The 16760-nt window shown below is 51.7% G+C and overlaps 3 protein-coding genes across 3 annotated transcripts; 1 reads left to right on the forward strand and 2 right to left on the reverse strand.

Moving 5' to 3' along the window:
• Nucleotides 1-132: 132 nt before the first annotated feature.
• On the reverse strand, nt 133-6833 carry N7539_007132 (glutamate synthase (NADH); the record flags this gene model as incomplete). The annotated part of the gene is made up of 5 exons (XM_056936733.1): nt 133-294; nt 315-1452; nt 1522-3015; nt 3077-6422; nt 6668-6833. The coding sequence occupies 5 exons, from the start codon at nt 6831-6833 to the stop codon at nt 133-135; spliced, it is 6306 nt and encodes a 2101-aa protein (XP_056787532.1).
• A 5831-nt stretch (nt 6834-12664) lies between these two features.
• N7539_007133 (EMI1 family protein) lies at nt 12665-13321 on the reverse strand (the record flags this gene model as incomplete). Its single annotated transcript, XM_056936734.1, has 1 exon — nt 12665-13321. One exon carries the CDS (start codon nt 13319-13321, stop codon nt 12665-12667), a length of 657 nt encoding a protein of 218 aa, XP_056787533.1.
• Nucleotides 13322-13548: 227 nt separating this feature from the next.
• On the forward strand, nt 13549-16164 carry yme2 (uncharacterized protein; the record flags this gene model as incomplete). The annotated part of the gene is made up of 3 exons (XM_056936735.1): nt 13549-13750; nt 13807-15552; nt 15608-16164. The coding sequence occupies 3 exons, from the start codon at nt 13549-13551 to the stop codon at nt 16162-16164; spliced, it is 2505 nt and encodes an 834-aa protein (XP_056787534.1).
• Nucleotides 16165-16760: the final 596 nt, after the last annotated feature.

Consider the following 16760-nt stretch of genomic DNA (forward strand, 5'->3'; position numbering starts at 1 on the left):
GGCTGTGCTTCATTCGAGCGAAGCGAAGCGCGGATCCAAGAAACCGTTGCAAGTAAGCTTTCCCGGAAATTTGGTTGTTTGTCTTGATGTCTTGATAGTGAGTCTTCCCCACGGATATGAGAAAGCTCAGATTCAAGCGATCACCTCGGTGGCGACAGGCTGAGGAACAGAGTCGATCGCTGGGCGACGAACAATACCGCCAGTGACCGGGAGCTGGGAGCTGGTGCCACTCAGGAAAGTATCAACTTCACGGGCAGCCTGGCGACCCTCGTTGATACCCCAGACAATCAAAGACTGTCCACGACGACAATCACCAGCCGCAAAGACGCCGGGGATGTTGGTCGAGTAGTGGCCAGGGGGGTCTTGACGTTCTTGCGAGGGTCACGCTCAATCTCGCTACCGAGAAGACGGTCCTCAGGACCCAGGAAACCCATGGACAAGAGAACAAGGTCGGCAGGGAAGAATTGCTCACTGCCTTCAACGGTCTTCATGTCCCAGCCACCAGTAGCACTCTTGGTCCACTCCACACGAACGGTGTTGATGCCCTTGACACGGCCGCTGCCATCGTCAACAAACTCCGTAGACATGACACAGTACTCGCGAGGGTCCTTGCCCATGTGAGTCTTGACCTCTGAATGGCCATAGTCCACACGGTAGATACGAGGCCATTGGGGCCAGGGGTTATCACCAGCACGCTCTGGTGGAGGCTGGGGAAGCAGCTCAAAGTTGGTGACTGATTTGGCACCGTGACGCACAGAGGTACCAATACAATCGTTACCGGTATCACCACCACCAATGACGACAACGTGCTTGTCCTTGGCCGAGATGTACTCGCCGTCCGACAGGCCAGAGTCAAGTAGAGACTTGGTGTTCTTGTGCAAGAACTGCATAGCAAAGTGAACACCCTCCAGCTCGCGGCCAGGAACCTTGAGATCCCGCGCGACGGTGGCACCGGTAGCGATGATAACAGCGTCATTGGACTCGCGGAGAGATTGCAAAGAGACATCGCTGTCGGGACCGACGGCGGTGTTGGTGACAAACTGAATACCCTCGGCAGCCATGAGATCCACACGGCGCTGGACAACCTTCTTGTCGAGCTTCATGTTGGGAATACCATACATGAGCAGACCACCAATGCGATCAGCACGCTCGTAGACAGTGACGGAGTGACCCGCGCGGTTGAGCTGGTCAGCAGCAGCCATACCGGCAGGACCAGAACCAATGACTGCAACGGTCTTGCCCGTGCGGGTCTTAGGAGGACGTGGCACCATCCAACCCATCTCGAAACCGCGGTCGATGATGGCGCACTCAATCGACTTGATACCAACGGGGTCTTCGTTGATGCCCAAGACACAGGCACCCTCACAAGGAGCAGGACAGACACGACCAGTGAACTCGGGGAAGTTGTTGGTCATGAGCAGGCGGTTCAGAGCATCCTGCCATTGGTTTTGGCTACATCATTCACAGTTAGTATGCATGAACACCGAGGTTTTATCGTAAAGTAGCAAATATGAAACTTACAAGACCAATTCGTTCCACTTGGGAATAATATTGGAAATGGGACAACCAGTGTCGGACTGACAGAAGGGCACACCGCAGTCCATGCAACGAGCAGACTGGTACTTCAGCTCATCCTCGCTGAGTCGGCCAGACAGCTCTGCCCAGTCGCGAATGCGAGTGGCAGGGTTGCGGTACTTTTCGCTACGGCGGCTGTACTTCATGAAACCGCGAGTCTTGTCGAGAATCAGCGCAGATCGCTTCTTCTCGGCCTTTTCGTTGCTGATACTGTCCTCAATATCAAGCAGATCGGCTTTCTTCTCATCTGCATGAGCCTTCGGCTTCTCGGCGGGCACGGGAGTGCTCGGCAGCTGAGGCAGAGAGAATTCAGCCTTCTTCGCAGCGGCAGCCTTGGCATCCTCCTCTTCCATGACGCGTTTGTAGTCAGTGGGCAAGACCTTCAGGATATGCGGAAGGGCGCGAGTGAAATCGAGAAGAATGCGAGCAGCAAGCTCAGAACCAGTGTAGTGGTGGTGGTCCTCAATCAAACCACGCACAAAGGCAATCTCGGCGGGATCATCAATGTTCGAAACCTCAACCATCTCCATATTGACCTTGGAGTGGAAGTCCTGGTCCTTGTCCAGGACGTAGGCAATACCTCCAGACATACCGGCAGCAAAGTTACGGCCAGTAGGTCCGAGGATAAGAATACGACCACCGGTCATGTACTCGGCACCATGGTCACCGCAGCCCTCCACGACAGCAGTAGCACCGGAGTTACGCACAGCGAAACGCTCGGCGGCAACACCACGGAAGTAGCAAGTACCACGGGTAGCACCGTACAAGCAGGTATTACCAATGATCACATTCTCTTCGGCCTTGAAGGCAGCGCCGCGAGGGGGGTATACAATGAGACGACCACCGGACAGACCCTTACCGACATAATCGTTGGCATCACCCTCAAGCTCCAAAGTGACACCCGGAGCCAGGTAAGCACCGAAGGATTGACCAGCAGAGCCCTTGATGTTAGCGTGAATGGTGTCCTGGGGCAGACCAGCTTCTCCGTAACGGCGACTGATCTGGTAGGAGAGAGTTGCACCAAGACCACGGTCAGTGTTGACCACGTCGCACTCGATGCGGCAAGGAAGACCCTTCTCAAGAGCAAGTTCAGACTCGAAGATGAGTTTGTTGTCAAGACGAGTGTGCAACTTGTGGTCCTGTTTGCGGACGTTGTAGGTCGCGACACCGGGGCGGAGAGAGTGAGCAGGGGTCAGAATCAAGGACAGGTCAACACGCTCCTGCTTCTGGTTGCGCAGATCGTCGCGGACCTTGAGCAGTTCGGCGCGACCAACCATCTCGTTAACATTTCGAACTCCAAGTTTGGCCATAATAGCACGCATCTCGTTGGCGACATAGTAGAAGAAGTTGATGACGTGCTCAGGCGAGCCCTGGAACTTCTTGCGAAGCTCAGGGTCCTGAGTGGCAATACCGACTGGACAGGTGTTGAGATGGCATTTTCTAAGTGAGCAATAGTCAGTAACGGTCTAGAAACCGACAAGCGAAGAGCATCAATACATACCTCATCATAATGCAACCCATTGCGATCAATGGAGTCGTAGCAAAGCCGAACTCCTCGGCTCCTAGCAGACAGGCCATAGCCAGGTCACGTCCAGTGCGGAGTTGACCGTCGGTCTGAACAACAACACGACCACGGAGATCGTTGAGCACCAGAGTCTGATGAGTCTCAGCAAGACCAAGCTCCCATGGGAGACCAGCGTACTTGATACCAGTCCAACGGGAAGCACCGGTACCACCATCGTGACCTGAGATCAAGATGTGGTCGGCCTTGGCCTTGGCCACACCTGAAGCAACAATACCAACGCCCACCTCGGAGACGAGCTTGACGGAGACGCGAGCCCGAGGGTTAGAGCACTTGAGGTCATAGATAAGCTGCTTCAAATCCTCAATGGAGTAAATGTCGTGGTGAGGAGGCGGCGAGATCAGACCGACACCGGGGGTGGAGTGTCTGGTGCGGGCGATGGGACCCACGACCTTGTGGCCAGGCAGCTCACCACCCTCACCGGGCTTGGCACCCTGGGCCATCTTGATTTGAAGTTCGTCGGCGTCTGCCAGATAGTGCGAGGTGACGCCAAAACGACCCGAAGCGATCTGCTTGATGGCCGACCGCATGGTATCACCATTCTCCATACGCTTACTGCGCTCGGGATCCTCACCACCTTCACCGGTGTTGGACTTGCCACCAAGGCGGTTCATAGCCACGGCAAGGGTGGAGTGGGATTCCATAGAGATGGAGCCGTACGACATGGCTCCAGTGACGAAGCGGCGCACGATCTCGGTCCAAGGCTCAACTTGATCGATGGGAATAGGGGTACGCTGCTCAAAGTCGAATTCGAGCATACCACGCAGAGTGCAGTTTTTGATTTGCTCGTGCTCAGCCTTGGCATAGGCCTCGTAGGACTTGTCATTCTTCGTGCGCACAGCGTCCTGAATGTTGGCAATGCTGACGGGATCGTTGATATGGGGCTCACCGCCATCACGCCAGTGGTACTCGCCGGTCTCAGCGAGACCAGGAATCTCAACGATATCACGCGATGGGAAACCACGCTCGTGGAAAGCAAAAGCGTCCTGAGCGATTAAATCGAAGGTGATGCCGCGAATCCGACTGGCAGTACCAGCGAAGCAGCGGTCAATGACACTGTCGTCGATACCGAGAGCCTCGAAAATCTGAGCACCCTTGTAAGATTGCAGAGTGGAGATACCCATCTTACTCATGACCTTGAGAATACCACCATCGCAAGAGGCCTTGTAGTTTTCAATGACCTTCTCATCAGGCAGACTCTTACGGATCAGCTTCTCGCGGTTCATCTTGAGCAGACACTCGAGAGCAAGGTAAGGGTTGATGGCGTCGGCACCGTAGCCCAACAAGACACAGTGGTGGTGAACCTCACGAGCCTCGGCAGTCTCAACCACCAACGCCGCGAGCGAACGCCACTTGTTGCGGACCAGGTGGTGGTGGACGAGTCCGGTCGCCAACAGAGCGGAAACGGGAACGCGGTCGGCGGAGGTGGCGCGATCGGAGAGAATGATGATCTTGTCGCCGTTCTCGATGGCCTCGGTGGTCGCATCACAGATGGCATCCAAGGCATCAATGTAACCGGCAGTGCCCTTCTTCTTCTCAAAGGTGATGTCGATGGTGCGGACAGTCCAGTCACTGTGAGCCTTGCTAATGTTCTTCAGGGTGTTGAACTCAGGAATGCTCAGGATGGGTGACTTCAGAAGCAAACGATTGCACTGTGTGGGATCCATTTCGAGCAAGTTGCCCTGAGGGCCGACGTAGCATTCCAAAGACATGACGACGGCTTCACGAATGGGATCAATGGGCGGGTTGGTAACCTGAGCGAACAGCTGTCGGAAATACTCGTAGAGCAAGCGCGGCTGAGGGGCGATACAGGCCAAAGGAGCATCGTTGCCCATCGAGCCCAGGGCTTCCTTGGAGTCGGCTCCCATGGGACCGAGCAGCAAACTCACTTGCTCGAACGAGTAGCCAAAGGCGCGCAGCCGGGGGTCATTTTGCACGGAGTCGCTGTCGAGTTTGAACGAGAGATCGACGTTGCTGTCAAGCAAAGTCTGGTTGATCGCGGGCAGCTTCAGGAGTTCCTTATCCAGCCAGCTGGCAAAGTTCTGACGCTTGGCGACGGTCTGCTTCAGCTCGGCGTCGTCGATGATGCGGCCGGCCACGGTGTCGACGAGCAGCATCTTACCAGGCTGCAGACGGCCCTTCTGCACGACGCGCTCGGGGTCAATGTCGATTGCACCGACCTCAGAGGCACAGACAATGCGATCATCATCCATGACGTAGAAACGGCAGGGACGAAGACCGTTACGGTCGAGGTTGGCACCACAGTACCGGCCGTCGGAGAAGGTGAACAGCGCAGGTCCATCCCAGGGCTCCATCTGGCAGGCAGCCCACTCGTAAAAGGCCGCCTTGGACGGGTCCATTGCAGGGTTGTCCTGCCAAGCCTCGGGGATCATGATCATGACGGCCTCGGGAAGAGAGAGCACGCCGTTGATCATGAGCAACTCGAGCACATTGTCGAAAGCGGCAGAGTCGGAACCGCCATCCTCGACGATGGGGTAGAGCAGGTCCAGCTCATCCCCAAAGACCTCCGACCGGAGCACTCCCTCACGGGCACGCATCCAATTTTTGTTTCCTCGCAAGGTGTTGATTTCACCATTGTGAGCGGCCCATCGCAAGGGCTGTGCGCGGTCCCAGGAAGGGAATGTGTTGGTGGAGAATCGAGAGTGAACGAGCGCAAAGTGACCTTCGTAGTCCACGTTGACCAGATCATGATAATATGTGTAGACCTGGACGGGGGAGAGTTGACCCTTGTAGACGATGTTGCGGTTGCTCAGCGAGCACAGGTAGAACCAGTTGCCGAGGCCGATAACGTGCGTGGCGCGCTTGCGCAGCACAAACAGCTGCAGCTCGAAAGTTCGATCATCGAATTGTTTGACATCCGTGATCTCGGGCTTGTTGCCCTCGCCGTAGGCGGACTTGAGCACCACAAAGGGTTGCAGAATAATCGGCTCTCGTGACAGGGCGGCGGGGCCGAGAATGGTCGAGTCGCGGGGCACCTCACGCCAACCTAGAACCCTAAGGCCCAAAGATGTTGCCAGCTCTTCGAAAGTGGTCTTGGACTCTTGCAGTGAAACCTCGTCGGGCTTGAAGAAAAGGTTGCCGACCGCATACTGACCCAATGGAGGCAGCTCCACGCCAACCTCGCGCGCGAAGTTCTTGATGAAGAACTTGTGAGGAATACTGGTCATTACACCAGCGCCGTCACCGTCTCGCGCATCCGAGCCCACGGCTCCACGGTGGGTCATGTTGCAGAGCAAGTTGCGAGCTAGACAGACACTCCGACGTCAGCGCAACACGTCCGTTGTCATGGGACGGTCGTGGAGGCCATTGCAACCACCCTACCGAGCTCAAGGAAGCAAAATAGAACGAGAAATTGACCGACTTACCATCGCTCACAATTTTGTGACTCGGTTTACCCTTAATGTGGCTATAGGAGATCCCGATCTGTTAGTTGGGGCTCACCGGGGCCTCTTCGGCGGAAGGAGAGGGGGTCAACTCACGCAGCAAAACCGACACCACAGGCATCCTTCTCGTACTCGGGGTCATAGAGACCCTGCTTCTTGGGCAAGGCATTGGCCCAGCCGTAGCCCTCCTTCGGCTGGTACTCCGAATACTCTTGAGGGGCCTGCTCTTCACTTAGATCTTTGCCATAGATATCCTCCAAAGTAAGACCCATTCTTCCGTCGAGGGCCGACAGAGAATGGAAAGACACAGAATAAGAGGGAAAGTTGGAGAGAGGAGATGCCTTCAGAGGGGGGGATTCTCCGCCGAGTCAGTTGAGGCGGGACGGAGATCGACGGAGCCGGATCGTCAGAGCGCGATGGGCAGCGCGGATGATGCAGAGAGAGTGGGTGGGTGTGGAAGATGAGCTCAACAGCTGCTGGTAGGGGGTGGGTAAGGTGAAGAGGAAGAGGATGACAGGAGGGAAAAGACGAGGAGAGTGAGAGGGTTACAGAGAAGTAATGGAGGGGTGGAATTAAAAAAAGAAAGATGGGCAGCGATTACGGCGGGCAGCGCAAGTACAGTAGGTCCGGGGATTGTAGGCTAAACCTCCGATGGACCCCAAAGGGGAATGGAAACGGGAAAATTACGGGCTGTGGGGTTGAACGTGGCAAATGGATCTCTGATGATCTCGACCGATGAGTTTGGCATGTGTTTACTTTCAGCCATCTTGAAAAGTAGTCCTGCTGTAGTTCTACGAGAGCATTGAGAGAAGGTTGATCGGACTTGAATGGTGTTCTGTCGCATATTAATGCCATGAGTCTGAACATTTGTACATCCGTGAACAGAGTCCGATTCCAGGCGCAATAACAAGGACACTGAAGATCTGTACAAAGCTCCAGATCAATACGATCGATACCATCGTTCCTCAGATCCATTGACCCCTCCAGTGAACGAACGAATGGACGAATGCGTCGCCTCGAGTCCGAAGAGGAAAGGTGGACGGGCCGGGCGACATTCCATGACAGTTGCCTTCGACTGAGCGATGGAACAAATCATTACGACAGTAGGCACAGCGTATAGCATAATCACATATGTATGTTCTCATATGCCGTGTAGAATTAGACACTAGACAATTAGACCCGAGGAGGAGAGCGAAAGAGAGCTTTCACAGGACTCGATGAGTTCAGGCGACTAATGGCCAAAGTAATGATAATCATTATGATTACGGCAAGCAATTCCTCAAAGATAAGCACCTGAGAGCCAATGAGACGGGCTGCTTTGCAACCCAAGCACCCTAACGATTAGCTTTCGCCTACGTCAAAGATCCCTTGGTGGAGATCAGATGCACTTAGTCAGCTGGTACTGTACGTACTTTTGTCGCCATTACAATACAAAACCTAGTAATTTTACTACCCACGTTACACTTTGCAGTTTACAACTTTACACTCTACTTAATCTTATCTCGAGCCCAGTGAGCCCGAGCCCGCTAGTCCGCCCGGGCGTGAATTCCAGCAGTCAAGACCCAAGAGTCAGGTTTGTTACGCCCGTGACAAGACAGTTGAAAACACTGAGACAGTGATATACATCATACGACACAGGCTATAGCAGTGCAGCACTGTCTCAACGCTTATATTTCAATCTGACGCCCGACGATGCCTGCTTTCTTTCCAGACTTTGAAATTATTGGAACCGCTAAGGATCTCACTTTGATCCTACGACACAGTTTCAGGTGCATTTCGAATATAGCACTTGGCTTCTACTGAAAACTCAACTAAGGATTCATTAATACAGTACTGTCATTCAGGGTAAACCCGAGCCGCCGATGGCTTCTCGCTCATTAACCTGTTCGGCTGGTGGGCCCATGACAATACCGTTTGTCCTATTGGCCTTTGGCCGCAACCAGGCAGGAGATCAAGGAGAAGGCTAGATCCATCCGGTCCAGCCTTGTTTTGTGCATGAGATTTTGCCCCGCTAAAAAGAAAGAGACAGAAGCGAGTGAAGAAGCCATTCGAGGGCCTTTGGACTGCCTATGGAGTATGGACCATATATTAGACATGTGGACCTAGGACCTTCTATAGCATGATTAGATAAGTTTATTGATTGAGCTTGATTCGGGAGCTCGAAATTCTATAACTTGTAAGTAATGTCAGTATATGATACGCAGAAGTATGATCAGGAAAAATGACCTTTCTTTTTCCATTTTCACTTTCGCACGCCCATCAATTTTCCCCTTTTTGGTTGCCCCAATCCGGCGGAAGCTCCGTGCTTTGTTACCCCTCCCGTTGCGGACCCGAATGGCTGGGCATGTGGTGGGGCATCTGGCAAGGATGCGGTGCTTAATCCAAACCTATTCTGCCTCGACACCTCAGCCATCGCGCGGCACATAAGTTGAGGGCTCTATCACTAATCAAGGGTGATAGTTCAAATGAATATAAAGAAGGCATGGATGACTTTTTCTACAGGGCTCAGTTACCTAATCTGGAGTAGCCAGAGCCAATATCTCCCTTTGGGCTTGCTCTAAGCGTCATACAGGCCGATCATATTACCTTGGCAGGCACGGACCAAATAATTGCCAAGAGCAGAACAGCCGGCTGCTCGCAAGGAAGCGTCTTGGCTGCGTTGGGTGTTTGTCGAATCATACTTGTACAGTTCACCAGTCTTCAAATCTACATGCTGTACACTTGCACAGTATACACATAGACACGACGCTTAGTATATACTACTATACATACTTACACAGTCATATAGACATTTAACTTTCGATTCCCTACTAGTCTCTTTGAATTGCACATCAGCTTGGAACAATACGGTGTTCTGAAAATCATGCTGGGTCGTGCCAGACTTCGGAACAGACCTTCCCATGGACCAAGGTTTTATTAAGGGTCGTCCATGGGTATAGGTGATACTCGTGAGTGTCACAGTCAAAGTACAATCATACAATGCAGTGCACTCGATTAGAACCCTCACTTGTCTGGCGTGGACAACTTGTCTTGAAGAGGTCAAGTGCCATTTCAATCATACAGTAGACTAGTACTGTACAGAGCCATACAGTCCTGTACAGTACATGTAAATATACCTGTAATTCTGCCGTTCCTCCCCCCGACTCCGAGCCTCCTCTCCGCCCCTTCCGCCCAGGCTGCTTGCATGGTGCAACCTTGAACCGAACCGATGCTGCATCTCCCAGGACTCAATCCGACGCACATGCCTATCTCACTAGCGACTCAACTAGTGACTGAACCATGCCGACAACGGCCTAGTAGCCGCCCGGGGTATCTTTCTAGGTCTACCACAACACCCATCTCCAACTTCTTTTTCCAGGGACCAATCTGGTTACATCCACTTAGCAGGGTCGTCTCAGTGTTTGACCCAATCAGTCCCAAATGCGTACTGGTGCAGTGGTGAGTCGTGACTCGTAAGAGGTCACTCGTTCCATAGTGCATACGCCGTACGGCATACGACATACGCCAGAGCAACGGCAGAAACTCCCGTTCCGAGGTTTGGGAGGTGATCGTGTTCTTCTCCTCATCCCCCCTCTCCCCGCCCCCGAGATCGGCCACTTCTCCCGCACACACTCTGGTAAGTTGTGAGGTGGTGCATGTCAGCATGTCAGCATGTCAGGTCGGCATTTAGATTGGCGGTGTCTACTCCCAGTCTAGTCTAGTCAACATATTAGTCTATGAGTCCTGTTCAGGCTCGTCCCTGGGGAGATCAGACGAATTTCTTATCGCGGCTTAAATAAAAGGATACATAATTACACACATTCCCGTTTGCTATAGTTACCCCCATCATACTCTATCGCGAACACGCGGGTGTCCTCAACATCCCAAGAACTGAGCATCTTGTGATCGGAAAGTCTTTATGACTCGATGCTCTCCATTGACCGTGCTCTGACGACAGATTTCATCCATTTACTCGGCCGTCGCTATCCAGGCACACGTAGCACAGTAGAAAACTAGAAATAACCCCAGACAGTTAATATTTCGGCTAAATTGAATGGAACACATGGCACTTTGACATGTGAAGAAGCCCCGGACTTGACTGTGGTCGAGAAAGAATTCGCTAGCTATTGCCCGTGCATACGGTAAAGTGTTGGAAACCCTTAGACGATCAGAATACATAAGCACTTTCGAATCACCAATAGAAAGAAGCTGGAGTGCCTTTACCATAGCCAGGATAAGCGCTCAATGATCTACGATTGGTTATTCTGGGTAACGCTCGACATTTTACGATCTACTCAGTACTTATACTCTTGACTCCAGTCTCTACTCGGTACTTATGCTCTTGACTCCAGTCTCTACTCTCTAGTACAGACTGCAGTGTGCAGTGTGGACCGCCATTTATCGCACACTCGTAGCATTCTAGCCACAGGAATATGACCATGCAGGGATGAGCATCTGCTAGCTACTTCATATGCGTTTTGCCAACCTTAGACTACGTCTCAGATCAATGTAAAAGTATTAATGTCGACCCGACTCTATGGATGTTTTCTTCACTCATAGTAGAGACGGGAGCGATAGGTACTAGGTAGTATGTAGGTACCTAGCCATCATCAAAAAGAAAACAGATCAATTACTGTAGGTAAGTAGACGACATGAGGTACACAGAAACCTATTTTTGTTCAACTGTGCATGAATATACTTCGTGATTCAGATACTTAGATCGAGCCGACTGATTCAAGGCTTAGTCCCTCGTACACTGAATATTTATGACAGTATCAAACATACATGAGACTCGGAGAACAACCCGTGTAATAGAAGCTTTACCCATTACTTACTACTTACAGTAGGTGATCAGTTAAAAGTCCCCATATTTGACCAGTCCAATAGAGAAAGAGGAAAATCCATGACAGGACAGCGTCTGCGATCGAGTATCCCTTTGGAGTTTGGACGACCGTTCAGAACTCCCGCACAGCCTTCCCGGGTTCACCCGGGGCCTTCAGTCCGCTTTAGGTTCACCGAACATGCAACAGCGCTGACAGCACGGGCGGAGTTAATTTCGGGATTTTTCGGAGTCTTCATCCCCTGTCACTTGCCAAGTGGTTCGGTTCATCTGATGATGATCATCCTGATGCTGGACTACGTGAACTTGTGAAGACCAGGATCGCTGTATTGAGTGGAAGAATGCGATGAATACAATACGAAGCTGATACCACGGTACCGCAAAAGAGACAACCTCTTAGATTTAAGCGGTAAATTTGCATTAGGAAAGCTTCAGAAGTACAGCTCTGAATGCGGTAGTTAGGCTCAACTTATGCTATGTATGCTTCTTATTTAGGACTTCTGACCACTGCACATCAATTGAGGCGTATATAGTACTCGTGTGGTCCCGAGTCGATTGGAAGCCCTCGGCCGATTATCGGCATTCCTACGAGCCTTCCCGTGCGCATCTGTTTACCGTTTCAGAATGGCCAATTTCGAGTTCCAAAGCAGGATGACTGGATATCTCCACATTCAGCTAGAGTTGGTACCGTGCGTAATATGGTTGTGAGTAATTGAAGAAACAAGCATCATCGAACTCCTTCCTATCCAAAGCTTGTCGTCCGTGCATTGCACCCAAGATCCTCCAGATTAAATCAGTCGCGAAGGCGAGAATGACCTTGGAATTCAAAGTGAGAGTGAGAGTCCATGGCAATTTGACTGCTATTGCACAAGCTACCAGAGCCACTCACTTAAGCATTCGGCCTTTGCAAGGCTTACCTTGTAACCGAATCTTAGCCGTATTCGATGAAAGGCGACAGTGATGGCTCGACGGCGACCCGACATCATTGAGATCAATTCACTATAGTGCGGTGTAAAATACCGCTTCGATGAGGCATACTTGCGGTTTTGACACCAAAGCACATTCAATGACAGTATGACTTGAAGCCAGCACCAGAGCTCGCCAGATGTTCGATCAAGAACTGCCTGGACTTTGGGAAAAGGGGAGAATTGTGTTGAATTTCCCGGATATCAAGTATAGTACAGATGCCGTATCAGACATGAGATCTCTGTGTGCGCAGGAATTGCACGAGCATAGTATATTTCCACAGAAAGTTGAAGATGGGCTATTAAATGCAGTGTCATCTCACGTTGATGCAGCCTTTTGCTTCATCTCCTCCTCGGCTTTCATCTCCTTCTCAAGAGCTGCAAAGTCGCCCTTGAAGGAGTCCGAGGCCGGTTCCAGTCTGACGTCCCAAACATCCTCGCTGCTTGGGCCAGTTCTATACTTGATCGCTTTCTTCTGGTTATGCGCACGAATCGCTTTCCTCTTCAACTCGTCTGACCATCCACGAGTCTTCATACAGAGCCAGAAGTTGTCCCAGTGTTCACTGCAGGATCTCAATTCACCATAACGATAGACATTGACGAATTGTCCACCGAAGGATTGGCAGAAGAAGGCGTAGTCAAACGCGGTCCGGCAGGACATCGTATCGGCATAGAGAGACTCGGGCGCAATGGAGGATGCGGGTTGCGCAAGAGGTGCGCTAGTGTCTGGGTTGGCGGGCGCTGTTGTAGTCCCATTGTATGAGTCGGGGCCTCGTCGTTGATTCGAGTTGAGCTCGGCATCTGCTTGCTGAAGCTCTGCGATAATTTGCTTGAACTCCAAATCGGCTTGTTCGTCCGGCGATAATTGTTTCGGTGGAGTGGAGGAGGGTAATCTTGACTCGGGGATGCTCGTCGCTGCGCCAGTCGTCACCTTAGGCGTCTCTTCCGAGATGTTTGAGTTCCATAGCCAACCCATTGTGGTCGTCTGTTTGTTTTCTGACTCAAATTGTTGATCAACAACCTAATTGCGCCTAGAACACACCTTTCGGGGAGAAAGAATTATGTCACGTGTCACAGCGATAAGGATGAGGTACCGGTATCGATAAGTATCGCACGACGTCATAGTCGAGCATCACTCTTGACGGCCAAACCTTGTTCTCCTCTTACGCACCACCCTGACTGAAAAGTTTCTTTTCCCATGATATGAGTCCTACATGTATGATGGGGGCTCACCCGATGGGAAGAGTTCCTTTATGGAATGCGAGTGGACGGGTCAGTTACTCCTCTATGAAGGGAAGAGCTGCTCCTCTGCGACGCATCCCGCCAATCAGCATACGCTATGCGTCGTCTGTACATTCAGGGCACATCAAGCTCGAGCCAAATGAGGGGATCCTTTACTTGAATAGTGAGCAAAGAAAGTGATTTTTCTGGGCTGGTCTGTGGCTGACTTTGTAAATCAAGACATCTTTCCACAGCGCTTGCAATGGTTCCTGCGAGGTCCCCTTAGCCATGTTCAACCTCTTGCGGGAATCATGAAAAAGATCAACCGACCCGATATCGCAGCTTCCGCTCCAGAATCGATCGCACGATTGGCTTGCCCCAAGAATCTGGGCCTCGAAGTCAAGGAAGTGATCCCCAGGTACAAGGAAGGCGGAGCATTCATCAAGTATGCTCGAAAGCCCAACACAAGCGACGAAGAAGTTCGAGCAACCGTCCAAGAACACTTGAAGCAAAATCCAATCAGGCCATGGTACAGTCCATTGCAGAGCTCAGAGGTTGACCGCGTTCAAGGACGACCCTGGATCGAAGACATGGCCAGAATCCCCAGTCAGACCTTACGGGTCGAGTTCCTGCCAGATTCTGCGGAAGGGAAAGGAGTGGAACTCACCCAAGAGACCCTCTATACCCTTTTCCGTCCATTTGGCAAGCTTCTAACCATCCAGTCCCAGCCCTCAGACTCCAAGGTCGAACCGAGATTTGCCCTTGTGCGATTTAGCCGGCCACGTTTCGCGGTCATGGCCCGGAATTGCATGCACGGATTTGTCCTCAATGAAGCCGAAGGGGGTGGTAAATCAGGCACCCGCTTCAAGATCAACTATGACCGGAAGATCAAATTCTCTGTCATCAAAGACTGGGTCATGAACCATCCTCGCATTGTTATTCCAGCCTTCGCGGCTTTGCTTGCCACTCTTACAGTCATCATTTTCGATCCGATCCGCACATTTTTCATTACGCTCAAAATAAAGGCCTCTCACCATACCGAGGACAATGCGGTGATCCAGTGGATTCGCAGACAAGTGAGCAAGGCAAATCGCATATACTTTGGAAATCGGCGAACCGACCCCAGGGGCCTAGCAGCCATCTGGGAAGACCGCCAGAACGACATCTCGCAGCTGCGAGCATGGTTGACGGAGACTATCGAGACCTTCATTGTCATTCACGGCCCCCGCGGATCTGGCAAACGAGAGCTCGTCTTTGACCAGGCTCTAAAAGATCACAAATACAAGGTGGTGATTGACTGCAAGCAACTGCAAGACGCCCGAGGAGATACCGCAAAGATATCTCGGGCAGCAGCTCAAGTCGGATATCGTCCTATTTTCTCATGGATGAACAGCATCAGTAGCTGGATTGACTTGGCCGCGCAAGGAATGATTGGCACCAAGGCCGGTTTCAGCGAGACCCTAGATGCTCAGCTCAGCAAGATCTGGCAGAACACGGCTGTCGCTATGAAACGGGTCGCGCTCGAGGGTCGAAGCAAGAACGATAAAGACGCGAACATTAGCGACGACGAGTATCTGGAAGCTCACCCGGAGAAGAGACCTGTCGTGATTATTGACAACTTCACGTACGATGCACAAGGTGACATCGTTCTTGACAAGCTCACGGAATGGGCCGCAGGGCTGACGACCTCCAACATTGCCCATGTCATTTTCCTCACCACTGACTCGTCCTACTCGAAACCTTTGAGCAAGGCACTGCCTAATCAAGTCTTCCGCGCCATTGGTCTTGGCGATTGTTCCCCTGAAGTTGGCCGACGCTTCGTGATGAGCCACCTCGATACGGAGGGAGACAGTCACGACGAGGCTTCAGTCCACAAGCCATCACGCAACTTGACCGGTCTCGATGATTGTATCAAGGTCTTGGGAGGGCGTATCACCGATCTTGAGTTCATGGCCCATCGCATTGAGGCTGGTGAAACGCCAAAAGGTACGTTGACGAGCGCAAGGTTATCTGGAACCATGCAACTAACTGACCTTGACAGCCGCGGTGGACCGCATCGTCGATCAATCGGCTTCGGAGATCATGAAGATCTTCATTATGGGAAGCGACTCTGTCACCCCGCAGTGGACTCGTGAGCAAGCTTGGCACTTGATCAAATCTCTTGCCCACGCCAAGGATGGCTCCTTGCTGTACAACAAGATCATTCTGTCAGACATGTTCAAAGAGAACGGCGAGGCTACTGTACGTGCTCTGGAGCAAGCGGAGCTCATCTCGGTCACTTCTGTCAGTGGATTCCCAAAGTACATCAAACCTGGGAAGCCTGTCTACCAAGCTGCTTTCCAACGCCTCATCGAGAACAAGACGTTGGAAGGCCGCCTTGACTTGTCCATTCTCGGCAAACTGATCGGTCAAGAGAATCAGAGCATTAGCAAGTATGAGCAAGAGTTGCAGCTAATTGGGTCACTGCCCAAGCAACCTCGGGAGTTGACGTCTCGTGTTGAATGGCTTCTGCATAAGATCCAGGGATCGCAGTCCAAGGTCTTGAAATACGAGGCAGATAGTGCAGCCCTTTCGAAGGCGCTACAACATGAGAAGTGAGAAGGTGCTCCATGGAGCAATAATCTGGGAACGTGGTCTTTCCACATCGTTTTAGGTACATGGTCAAGACTTTGTATCATAAGCATAATGTCTATTTACACACATGTCCCCACATTCAATGACCCTGGATTTCTATTTTATGGTGTCAACGTGCTGTGGCACCCACAGTCGTCTTGACAGTAGAAAACGGTCGACGCAAATTGTGCGACTGAACAGCACAACAGAGCCCAGAAACACGAGCTAGACGTATGTAGATCTCCAGATGAAATGGACGGCAACCTTGAATCAGCTCAACTCGATCCGACTCAGGCTGGTCAGGTACCCTTTGACATTCCCATATTAGCCGCATCTTGAAAAACAGGTCAAAAAAATCCGAGGTAAGCTCGTCCACCCCTCGAGACACATATAACATCTTTCATGTTCACTTCAATTCGATCAACCAACCTTGACGTCACTAACAGAGATGTGTACCTGAACTCTGGACTGTCCATGCGTGTGCCCGAGAATCACTGCTGATAAGATAAGCGGCCTCCTCGAGTCCTCCGATGCTCTCCAACATTGTTATTCCACCTCAATACCTTACTTGAGATACATAT

The sequence above is a fragment of the Penicillium diatomitis genome, assembly GCF_028827545.1.
Source record: "Penicillium diatomitis strain IBT 30728 chromosome Unknown utg000010l_segment0_segment0, whole genome shotgun sequence".
Classification (NCBI taxonomy): domain Eukaryota; kingdom Fungi; phylum Ascomycota; class Eurotiomycetes; order Eurotiales; family Aspergillaceae; genus Penicillium; species Penicillium diatomitis.